The sequence below is a fragment of the Molossus molossus genome, unplaced genomic scaffold (genome assembly GCF_014108415.1).
Source record: "Molossus molossus isolate mMolMol1 unplaced genomic scaffold, mMolMol1.p scaffold_m16_p_11, whole genome shotgun sequence".
NCBI lineage: Eukaryota > Metazoa > Chordata > Mammalia > Chiroptera > Molossidae > Molossus > Molossus molossus.
This window is the reverse complement of record NW_023425346.1, coordinates 80,130,532-80,143,510: the sequence shown is the minus strand read 5'-3', so window position 1 is coordinate 80,143,510 and position 12,979 is coordinate 80,130,532. Positions and strand designations below refer to the sequence as shown.

The 12,979-nt window shown below is 42.8% G+C and overlaps 1 protein-coding gene across 1 annotated transcript in view; it reads right to left on the bottom strand.

Annotated features, from left to right (window-relative positions):
* The window catches only part of PARD3B (par-3 family cell polarity regulator beta), a 979,738-nt gene that overhangs the window by 515,099 nt on the left and 451,660 nt on the right, over window positions 1-12,979 (bottom strand). The window contains exon 4 of the mRNA XM_036254726.1: window positions 7,987-8,096. Within this exon, the coding sequence (XP_036110619.1) occupies window positions 7,987-8,096 (110 nt within the window). The remainder of the gene's footprint in view (window positions 1-7,986; window positions 8,097-12,979) is intronic.

The following is a 12,979-nucleotide window of genomic DNA, read 5'->3' as shown; positions in this document are numbered from 1 at the left end:
CACTCATATTTTTGTTGTCAAAGAAGCAGAACTCAGACAGTAGAAGCAGAACTATGTTGCATGCATATTAATTTCTATTATTTGTTCATATATCATGGACCCTAACAAAATTAGCTTCTATAATGGTTAATCTCTAGAATTTTCCAGGTTTGTCTCCTCCTTCTCAGAACCAGTTTCTTTCTTTCTTTATTTTTTCTAAAACTATTAAGAAGATGACCTCAGCCACCAACCAACATTTTAGTTCTAAGTGGAGGGCTTGTGATGAAACATTTCTCTCTCCTGGACAACATAGGTAACATTGTCCCAAGACAGAGCATGTAAACTTAAAAGCTACTTAAGGAACAAAACAGCTTGTTAAACAGATTAGTTCACACTTACTACATTCTAACTCATATACACACATGTACATGTAATATACATACACACAAGTACACACATCAAAACGAGTTAAAAGTTGTTGAATTGAGCTTAATTTGCCCAACCCAGAAGTAAATATTGTGATCATCTAATCCTGCGTGTATGTGGCAGGCACAGTGCCTGGTGAAGACACCAGCTCCTACCTCTGAGGAGCTCAGTCTTGGAACAGACAGTACACAGGCAGCTACACTGAGATGAACAGGAACACAGATACCACATGTGGCAATTCCCCTGAGGGGCTCAGGAGGCTGAGCAGAGTGCAGACTAAAGGCAAAGGACACTGATTTTGATTGTTAAAAACGTACGATTTGATCACGTGATACTCGCTTGCAGACTGCTAGGCTTGCCTAACTGCTTTGGATCTGGTCTTCATATCTAGGCTACAAGTATCCTGAGGACAGGGACCATGGCTTAAGCCTTCCAGACAGCACAGAGCAGAAGTCTTGAACATCTGAGGGATTAATCAATTGATGTTGACATGAAAGCAAAACCCATTCTGCTTTCATTATGTGCAGATCAACCTCAACAGCCAAAGACGACGTGTCATGGCCACCTTTTTAATTTCTGAAACTGACCTCCGTGTGGTGGACCCTTTTTAGACTTCCAGTTCCGGACTAGACCCAAGACAAATGACGGAGAGCACACACCTACACAGGGGTCACATTTCCCAGGTTCTTTGTTTAGTCACAGTACAGACCCTCAGACAATCCAAGTTTGATTCACCGACTTCCATGAGATTTCTTGAAAATCTCTGCTGCAGAATAAATCAGGCTTCTGGATTTTCCCCACCTAAACTTGAGTCTTACAAATATAAATGCTTCAGAAGTTAAGCTGCCTAAACTTGCCAACTAAGTAAACACTTGGCCCCATGAAATATTGGATGGCAGCTTTATCTCTTAAAAACAAAGCCGTATGAAAACCACCGCTGCAATGTGTCTCCAAGCTCTGGTCTTATCAGCACATGGCGTGAACAGCTGGAGTTACAAACACCAGGACTATTATTAAATCACTGTGTCAAGAGAGGAAAAAAAAGAAAAACCTTTGTAGGCTTCAGTATCTCCAAATAATGCAATTGTATATTACCTGCTACCTCTCCCTCCCGTTGGCTCCTCTCTGCGTTGGAAGATGAGGGATAGAGCCTCCCTTCCCATGTACATGGGCATCTACGGTAATTATTTTGTTCCAGTGTTTCTATAGCTACTCGAATGTATATCTAGTGGATAGAAATATATGCGTTGGTTATTCGGGATTTTTGTTGAGTTTTTATGTTGGATTTTGACAGTTAGCAACCCACAACCAAAAGCCCTCTGACATCTTAAAGGCATTTTGAAGATTTTAATCCTAAAAGCCAAGCATTTCAGTTTCTCTGTAATATCTCCATGATTTCTTTCATGGATTTGAAAACATTTAAACCAGGAGCAACACTGACTATAATTTCAATATATGTCACATACAAGAAAAAATTTCTCAAATCAATTATATGCCAGACACAAAGATAATGCTTCTATTCCCTGGAAAAATATTCTCCCTCCAGAAGCTACCTGCCACTCTCCTTGCTGATAAAATACCAAAAACTCCAAAGAAACAACACTGTATTTACTCCTCACCCCAGAAAACAGCAAGAAGGACCACTGGACTCCTGCTGCCATTGGACTCCTGTCTTCCCCTGGACCCCTGTCCCCCACTAGACCCCTGTCCCCCACTAGACCCCTGTCCCCCACTGGGCCCCTGTCCCCCACTGGACTCCTGTCCCCCACTGGACTCCTGTCCCCCACTGGGCCCTGTCCCCCACTAGACCCCTGTCCCCCACTGGGCCCCTGTCCCCCACTGGGCCCCTGTCCCCCACTGGACTCCTGTCCCCCACTGGGCCCCTGTCCTCCACTGGTCTCCTGTCTCCCACTAGACCCCTTTCCCTCCTGGATGCCTGTCCCCCCCTGGACTCCTGTCCCCCCCTCGATGCCTGTCCCCTCCGGACTCCTGTTCCCCCCTGGGCTCCTGTCTCCCCCTGGACCTCTGTCTTCCCCTGGACTCCTGTCACTCACTGGTCTCCCGCCTCCCTCTGGACCCCTGTCCCCCACTGGACCCCTGTTCTCCCCTGGATTCCTGTCCCCCACTGGGCTCCCGCCTCCCTCTGGACCCCTGTCTCCCACTGAACCCCTGTCTCTCACTGAACCCCTGTCCTCCCCTGGACTCCTGTCACTCACTGGTCTCCCGCCTCCCTCTGGACCCCTGTCCCCCACTGGACCCCTGTTCTCCCCTGGATTCCTGTCCCCCACTGGGCTCCCACCTCCCTCTGGACCCCTGTCTCCCACTGAACCCCTGTCTCCCACTAAACCCCTGTCCTCCCCTGGACTCCCGTCCCCCCCCCCCGGGCTCCTGCCTCCCCCTGGGCTCCCGTCCCCCGCCCCTGGACCCCTGTCTCCCACTGAACCCCTGTCCTCCCCTGGACTCCTGTCCCCCACTGGGCTCCCACCTCCCTCTGGACCCCTGTCTCCCACTGAACCCCTGTCTCCCACTGAACCCCTGTCCTCCCCTGGACTCCCGTCCCCCACCCCGGGCTCCTGCCTCCCCCTGGGCTCCCGTCCCCCGCCCCTGGACCCCTGTCTCCCACTGAACCCCTGTCCTCCCCTGGACTCCTGTCCCCCACTGGGCTCCCACCTCCCTCTGGACCTCTGTCCCCCACTGGACCCCTGTTCTCCTGCCTCCCACTGGGCTCCCGTCCCCCCCTGGGCTCCTGCCTCCCCCTGGACTCCTGTCTCCTCCTGGGTTCCTGTCTCCCACTAGACCCCTGTCCCCCACTGGACTCCTGTCCCCCACTGTCTTCCCACAGCCAGTCTGTGCCCTTCACCCCCAATCTTACTGTTGCTAAGAATTCTGTTGTTTTGACTGAAGAGTTATTTTTGGCGTCTCAGTATAGCAATTCACAAATATCCATTCATCTTAACATCTTGAGTTTACATACTATATGCAGGACAGAAAGGGTGATAATATGATGAAATAACCTTAATTATTTAATATGTATTTGGGGGTGGTGACAATTTCTACCTTACTTCTTAATCTCTATCATCCATCATACTTTGAGAAGTGGTGTCTTCCCCACATTATTTCATCCCAAATCCCCAAATAAGTTCTTGGTCTTTTCTTTGTAAAGTTTGATAACAGTGACAGAGTCTCCTTCATGAAACACACACACACACACCTCTCTCTCTCTGCACCCCCACCCCGTCCCCCTGCCATCACATAAAACTTCAGACAGTTGACAGGCCCTGTGAAGCCCATTTATGAACTTACAGTTCAGCAGCCTCAAAGGCTGCCAGGTTACTTTTTAAAAAAATAAAATGTACATAGTATAGATATAAACTTTTAAAAGATAGACCAGTATTTTCTTAATTTATTTTGGTGATGTAAGACAAGTAACAGTTTTAAAACCAAGTCATTTACTATCTGAGAACAGGCGCAGCCTTATGGTGTTTGAGAATCCACTTTTTAATTTACTCACCCTGCAGGATCTTTTTGCTTTAGGGGTTAAATGTGAAACTATAAACAGTCATTAAAACACAAAACAACCATAGTAGTTAACCGGATATTAAGAAAAAAATCACATCTGTTTTCGAGTTCTCTTCCATCCGCAAATTCAGGAACATCAATTCCAAGAACCTGGTTTTATGGCATGCCCTTAAGCCAACAACACCAGGTTACAATCAAGGCAAGGAAGGTAAGGCGTCCTATAAGTTGATTCTTACTACAATGTCTTGCCCCCAGGATCCTCTTTCTTTAATTCAAAAGCAGTCAGTATAATTAGATTTTCTATTGCCTTAAAAGAAACACAGTCATTACTAGTTGCACATTAATAATTATGCTATTCTGATGAACTGGACAGGTTTATGAAAAGAGGAAGAAAGGAAACAAATTTCCATGCTGTTTATTGGTGGTACCCTAAGTAACAATGAGGTCTGGTGGCTTTTCATTATTTAAAGAATTTGAGTCTTGCAGAGAATTTGATTTTTCTAATTTAAATTCTTTTTAAAACTCCAACTTGTCTTAGGATATACATCTTAAATAAGCAATTTGTAATAACTTAACCAGCTAGAAAACAAGTACAACTTCTCGAACACATATCTCTGGACATCAAAGAAAGCTCTTCCCTCTATAGTAAGAATAATAAAGTGCAACTAAAAATAACAGTCATCAACTGTGGTTTTAAAGGCAATATTTCAACATAATCAAATGTGTCAACTATTCATTCTTACAGCTTCTTATGCTATGGGTCATAAGTAAGTTTCATTTCTGGGGAATGATTGAATATAACCCACTTGGGGCTCTGCCATCTGTGAATTACTTACATGTGAACACTCTGTTTAAGAGATGGAAATTTTGATTGTCCCCCCCCCCTTTGGATATTGAAATCAAATGCAATTGAAGAGAGCATTTTAAGCAATTATTTTTCATATTAGTTGCTCCATGGATACATTAGCACACATTCCCCACATTCATCATCACTTTTCAAATCACAAGGATCAAGTCTGGTGTCGCTGAAGTCGTGGAGGAAGCATTGAGGGGATTTATGAAATCTGAGAGATGGGAAAGAATCTACAGTCTCCCTCTCTGGACCCCCTGGCTCAGGCCTTTGCTACAAAGAACCTCCCTGCAGCGCGCTCCGATGTGAGACCGTGGCCGAGTCCCCGTGGCTTCCTTGAAGGACGACTCCTCTATCACCGAGCAAACAATAAATGTGACTGTAGGGCTACAATGCAGGGTGCCACATAATTTATCATCCACACTTGAACACCTCTGAGAGTTAGCGGGGACACCATTAACAATTATGCCAGAACAACAGGCATGGACTAGGACTGCCCCAGGCAAACCTAATCATATTGTTACCCCAGAGATGAGGTGCAACTCAGAGGACTTCTCCCAAGGGTCTCGAACCATTTCATTAATGCTATATCCAATTTTACTCTGGTCTAGAGCTACTTTGTCCGATAAAAATAGAACATGATCCACAGATATAATTTTAAATTTTCTAGTAGAAATGGTTTTTGAAGAACATAAAAACAGGTGAAAATCATTTTAGTGATATATCTTATTCAACCCAATACACCAAACATAGAGTCATTTCAATAAGCAGTCAATATAAAAATGATTAACGAGATAGTTTACCTTAGTTTTCAAATGGCAATCTTTGAAATCAAGTGTGCATACTACACTTAAAATATATTTTTAGTGCCCAACAGGTACCAGTGGCTATGACACTGGACAACACAGTCCTAAACAGTCCATACGTGTGCATATGCACGGGTAAGTAAATGCGTTTATGATCCACACATGCACACACATGTATTTTTCTTCTAAGTAATAACAGACACACCTCAAATGTCTTGACTTACTCACTTTGCCTACCCTACAGCACAGGGCAGTGAAACTGTCCACCTGTGGAGCAGCCCCTGGAGCAGATACACCTTTACCTGGTACATTCCTTTGCAGACCAGAAAGAATGGTCGGATTGGAAAAGCTGGGTATTGCTGAGAACTTCTATGACTGCCCTGATTAATGTGCGTTTTGCATTCCTAAATTCAACACCTAAACGCTGAGCACCCTCCATGTACTTCAAACTAGAAATAGAGATAAAATGGGCACAATGCCTGTATATTGGACCACTTGTGTTTAACGTTTCCATGGAGATTATTTCACAACTGAAGCGAGAGAAGCGTATTCTGTGGCAAGGCAAGGGCAGGACTCTATTCTCTAGGGCTCAAGTCTACACTTTATCATCCACAGACAACACTGTCAGGAAAAGAGAAAACATGTTTTCCTTTTGCTGTTGATACATGTGGTCTCGGCCATGTTTGATCACTTGCATATTGGTAGGTAAGAGCATTTGTGGTGTCAGCATTTCTTCTTGAATCAGGATCTGTATCATTGTTAATAACAATATCTCTCTCACTCCAAATACCCACTTAGAGCTCATTGAGATCATATTTTGGTAAGGATACAGAACCTATCAGATAGAGAGAAGCCCTCATTTCCTCTAGGAAAAGTGAAAGTGATGAATTTTCAGTTGGTCAAAACACAGAGTTGCAGGAGACGAAAATGTGGAAGTAATTGGCAGGTATTCTGCAAGTAAGTGATGGTAACACAATCAGATACACTCTCATTTTAGGGCATACTGACATAAATATAAGCAGTAAATTGTAGTTTTTCTCTTTTATGTAATTATTCTCTCATTTATATAGTTCTTTTTCCCTCTAATCCAATATATTTAGGCTTAACACAGTCTCAATTAGTGCGTGTTAAATACACACACACACAAACACACATCATACCACATACTGTTTCTGTTTACACTAATCATTACAGTAGAATGCATACACCTCATCTTTATTAAAGTCATTTTCCATTAAATATACTTCCTTAGAAGGATGGAGAGTAAGAAATACTTTCAAGATACTTGCTTCCTTGTTCACACACACACACAAGCCAAAATATTGCCTCTAACCTACCAGTAACTTACCAATGATTTGATATAGTGACTCCCACCTAAAACACATCGACACAGGTTCCTGAGAAGAATATTTGATATGAACCTGGAAGAACCCATTTAGCTCACTCAGCATCCCTCTATGCCTGTAAAACCCTTATATGCCTTCTCCACAACATCCTTATAAGGGTTACAGACAGAGACTCGCAGTGGGGAAGAGCCTTGCTTCTGGAGACGTGTTAACATGATTACATTCTGAAGAGCACGTATTGCAACGATGTGCAGCCATTAGCCAGAATCCCACTCAGGCCATTTCGAAGGGTGAACCGCAGCACAGTTCTTCAAAGCAACTCGCGATTTAGCAGAAAGACCCCACAATCCCAAATGGAAGGAGGACTTTTTCTCTTTAGGAAACTGTTCTCCATTTAATTTAGTAGTTTATAAGTATAGCATATACATATATCTGGTTATAAGTACTTTGGGCGTGTAATTTTATTTTTCTTTCATTTCAAGAAAACCCGGTTCCGGCACCGCATGTTCTCAAGATTGGTTATCTCGAAACTGTGCTGCCATTCATCATGTTAGGACTCCAAAAGCATTTCATCGACACCCTGAATATTTCCATTACATCCTTGGACATTACAAAGCAGGGGGATGATGGAATTCAACAGTGTAGTGCACTGGTCAAGAGCATGGACTTTGAAGCCAAACCACCAGGGTTCAATTCTTGGCTCTGCCGCTAGCCAGTTGCTACCTTAGACATGTTACTAAACCTTCCTCTGCCTCAATTTTATCATCAGTAAAATGAAGACAAAAACGCGTTCTTTCTTTGATGTTTATAGGATGTTTGCTAGTTTATAGGACTTCATGCAAAGCACGTAAAAGACTACTGGGCGCACAATCAGTGCTCTATAAATAAAGGTCTTCATTGTAACTGTGAACTAGTAATAGCTCATACTAGCTAGTATTAAAACTGCTACTATACATCCTATCAACAGATCTGCAATTGTCTACTTACTTCAGACTGCAGATCTATCTATGGGTAAGGCACTTTGATCTTTCATTAGAAACGCAAACGGCAGGATGCCTACCAGAAGAGCAGGTTTCAGACTCTGGCCACTGGGGTGTGACGCAGTTGGCGGGGCATCAGCAGGTGGGCCTGGCGCTGGGTCACTGCTTCTCCTCACCAGCAGCGGAGTGCCTGTAGGACAAAATAAGAGGTGAGAGGTCAAGAGAACCCTGGGGGGAAGAGAGTGCATGGTACAATGCAATTTAATTAAAAAGGTTTACAAGGTGCTTTTATGTAAAAACATTCTATTTCTCAAGAATGCTTGTCAATTAATCCATTTAATGATCTTTTGTCATCTATTCATAGAATGACACATGGAAACAAAATCTTTCAACTCTCTCCTTTCTTTCTCCACTTGCATTTCCAAACAAGCCAGAAGTGTGAGGCGATGCCAACGCTGACAGTGTGCGATCGAAAACTGATCTGGAAAATATTTCAGAGTATTAAAGAAATGGCGATCCGGCAAACCAGTGAAGAGGTTCACACAGTCAGTGCTATTTGCTATTTGGTGGAGCTAGAAGTATGAGTATTATTGCCCTTGGGTGCCTCCCAAATCGTTCGGATGGTGATATATACAGAAATAAATTATTTGCTGGGGTTACAGCATTAATGTCTGTACACAAAGGGATCGGTTCCAGTCTCTTCCTTTTCTCCTAAAGCAGATATAACTGATAAGGAAAATAAGTTACTTCTTCTAAAAATACATCCAGATTTCTTTTTAATTTAATGAAAGCATCCACTATTAAATATTTGAGTCAGTTATTCAATTCTGAAAAAAAAAAGATCATACTATTATAGAAAGTTCAAATGAAATTCAACCTCCGCAGAACCAGCTGCCTAACTATTCTGCTTGCAATTAGGCCTAAAATAATTTGTTTCATACAAAATTGGCCACTCTAGAGGAAACTCTCAAAAAAAAATCCATTTGTGGTTTTAACTTGCTCTCATAAAAATTAACTTTTTATTTGTGTCCTTTTGGGGGAAAAAAGTGGAAAACAGTAGAAATGCAATTCCCCATTAATCAATATTCTGAAACGAATTCCCCAACTCTCTTGAGCTACTGATGTTTAAAATAACATTCACATTTTTCATACTTGATTGTATAAGATACCGTTATAAAAATGTAAATCTATTTGGAATTATTTACAAACCTTTATGTTCCAACGTTCTTATTCTGTGTACGAAACATAGAATTGCCAATACTTTCATACTTGCTCAGATTTAAGTTGCTTTTTGATAAAATAACTTAATTTGTAATAAGGAATCATCATGCTACTTAGGTGGAAACACTATGCCAAAAGGGATTAGAAATTCTAAGTTCACATTTGCTCATTAATTTCTTATTAAAAGACATTTCACTGCATTATTCCCCACCCTCTCCACCTCCACCGAAACGTGTCTCGAGCACGTGGCACAGCGGTGGCGGTACGGTTGGCAGCTGGTCTCCAGGGAGTCGGTTAAAGACAAGGGGAGGTAATGCGAAGAACCACGAACCTGAGGGCGGGATCGCAGCCCCGCACCCCTGCCTCCAGGTAAGCTGGAGACGGACTGCTTCTCAGGTGAGGGCTCTGAATTACCTGAACAGGGAGTGAACAGGTCTGTCTACATGTCACATTCACAGAAGTAACCCGTTATCTTTAAAATGAAGAAGAAAGTGAGGCGAACTCCATGAAACTCTGCTTTGTTTCTAACATTTAAAACAGACCCTTGTACCACATGTCACATTGGAGAAAAACAAGTAAAATATAACTAACAAATAAAAAGCAAGTAAAACCACGAGGATACACCAAGGTCTCCAAAAATACATGGTTTATTTACTTATTTATTTTAATATGTTTTTATTGATTTTTTTAGAGAGAGAGGAAGGGAGAGATAGAAACATTTATGTGAGAGAGATACATTGATCGGCCGCCGCCTGCACATCCTCCACTGGAGATCCAGCCCACAACCCAGGCACGTGCCCTGACCGGGAATCAAACCAGGACCCCTCAGTCCATGGGACGACGCTCAATCCACTGAGCCCCAACCACTGGGCTAGAAAGTCTTAAACAACCCTTCCTTTGGCCATTTACAACTTACATTTTAAATTGCCAAAGCCCCATTAGAAGGTGGCTGCAAGGAGCAGACGGAATTCCTGACTTAAAGACAACTTAAAGACACAGAAGGTATGGTCTAATATATAACAGAAGGCAAGTAATTAAAAGTATTGATGATGATTTGGACCAATCCTTGGGTATATTTAATAGGGTAAAAGGCACACCTCACAAGCAAGCCTTAATAAAATGAGAAGGAAACAACTAATCTGGTTTTATGGGACCTCCTGGGGGGAAGAGGAGGAAAGTAAATAAAACATGACCCCTGCACGGAAGGAGCTTATAGCTAACAGTAAGATTAGACAACTAACTCGGAACTACGATGGACGGCACAGTGGAGAGGACCATGGGTTTTGGGGTTGAGTTGACTGAGCTTCACCTTCCCTGGCTCTTTGACATTGAACTGCTCAGTGACACAGTCTCATCACTGAGAACCTGGCAGTAACAATGCACCACAGAATGGATGGGAGGCTGAAATAAAATGAGGCATGCACGACACTGTCTAGTGCGTAGTTTTCACACAGAAAATCCCCCTAATAGAAAGGAGGTAACAATACTTGCTATTGTTGTGAACAGTGTTATCTGCTCAAAAAGCTGAACTGCTAAAAGTCAAGTTAATTCTGATGGAATAATACGCAAATTAAAATAGTAGAGCATAATTATTTGCTTAACCAGGTGTTGCCTTATTATAGAAATCAAAGCTGTTTAGAAAAAAAAAAAATGATGGTGTGAAAAATAGTTCAAAATTGAAAAAGAAAGCAGGCTGCTCTTCGGTATTTTTCAGCGAGTTGAGAAAAGACTTTCAGATACCAGAGGCAGAAGTCCTCAGTTCAGCTCAAGACAACAGTAGTATTCTCAGAATCATACTTGAGAAGCCAGTGGCTGTAGAGCCCAAATAGAATTTTAAAATGTTATGCATTTTAAAGAATCAAGTCTTATACAAATAACTGCATTATATTTTTCCACACAGTTAAATATCTGAGGCCTGGTGATATACCAAGAACTCTACAAGGAGAAGGTGGATTAAAATGAGTAGTCTTGCTGCTTACTCTAGGTTATCTATTAAAGAAGGTGTGGCCCGGGCAGTGTGGCTCAGTGGATTGAGTGTCGTCCCATGGACTGAGGGGTCTGGTTTGATTCCTGCTCAGGGCACATGCCTGGGTTGCAGGCTCGATCCCCAGTAGGGGGCGTGCAGGAGGCAGCAATCGATGTTTCTCTCTCACATTGATGTTTCTATCTCTTTCTCCCTTCCTCTTTCTCTAAAAAAATCAATAAAAACATATTTAAAAAATCAAAAAGAAAAAGGAAGGATGTGTGGGGACAAAGAACATTTAGTACATTTAGCAAGTGCAGTGTTCTGGGAGGTTGGTATATGGTTTATTGAACCCACACCAATGAACACACACCGTGGACTGGACTCAGTCCCATTTAATTTATCTGGTTGCACAGAAGCTTAATGGAAGCCAGAGAGAAGCTGTGTCCCTCCAAGCACAGGCGTTCCTGATTAGGTGTGTAGCTGTTGGACTCTGTCCTTGCAAGATAGGGTCTTCCCTCGTCAGAAAAGTTCAGTTCTTTCTGGGGCACTGCCCATGCACCCTCAGAACTTACATTATACTCAGGAGACACTTACTCACACGCTCACTCTTCTCCCCTTTGAGGAGATGGCTACATGCATCAGTCCCCCCAAGCCTCGAGCCGGCTAGCACTGGACTCAGTTCCCAGGTGTCTATGAATTAAGGCAGTCACCATTTTAATGATAGTAAAACTAGAATTAAGAGGGGTACAGTTTCTTATCCAGTGTCCCCTACAAATGGAACTTAGAGAGCCCATCGGAAGGTCACCTGATCCATTTTAAGGAATTTTGAAAGGGGCAGCAACTAGTCAAAAGTTTCAAACTGGTACATCAATGAATCACATATGCTAGAAAGGCCAACATAACTTTATCTATATAAATATAAGTTTTTGTCTCTTTACTATAAAATCACACCCCCCCCCCCCACTCGACGAGTAGAGGATGTGTTTGGGATGGAGTTGGTTTAAATGACAAATGATGTGCTGGACATTTGGAAGATGTCTCAAAAAGACAGGCAGTTATACAGACTGAAACCAAGATCCAGAAGAATCACCATGTGATGCTGCAGATAAAGCGACTTTAAACACAGGCCTCTTATCAAACATCACAAAGGCACATGTTCTAGGTTATAGAGAGAGTAAGAGCAGGGATTGAAAGAGCTAGTTATCCTCCTGAGCAAATGCGGAAGGCCAGCTTGGCATCAATATTGGTGCTCCTTCATTCCAGGGTGACAGGTACCTGGAGAGCTCTAGGGGGGCCCCAGTTATTGGGCCGACAAAGTGTCTATAAGAAGTAAGAGGCCTCAAGCAAAGAGAGACTAGAAAGTCATTGGAAGGAAAGGGATAGGGACCCAGCAGTCACAGGCAGAGATGCAATAATAAACCAGAAGACAGTGTGGGAGGAATGAGCAATGACTACACATACAAAACAAATGAAAAGGGGCACAGAGCAGACACCTAAAGCTGTCCTTAGAGATCGTGCTTGGGGAAGAGCAAGCAATAGGAAAGTTTAGCAAGTGTTAAGATTTGTTTCAGAAGAAACCGCAAACCTTGACTTTTGCCCACTGAGGGTCAAAAACACATGAGAAGTCAGACTCGAAGTTTTCACCCGGCCGTTCATAGAGACGAGTACGAAGCTCACGCTGGAAATCCCTGGCATCCAGGATAAGTGAGGAGACACAAACACGAGGAAACAAAGGAAAAGAAAAGAGGAAGGATCAGTACAATTCTGTCGATAGTATCACATGACACAATGAGAAAACAGGATTCTGTGTTCTCACAGCATCTGCAGAAAGAAAGGGTATTTAGGATGACAGTGGTGAACACAGCCATAGAGGTGGGCTTAGGGAA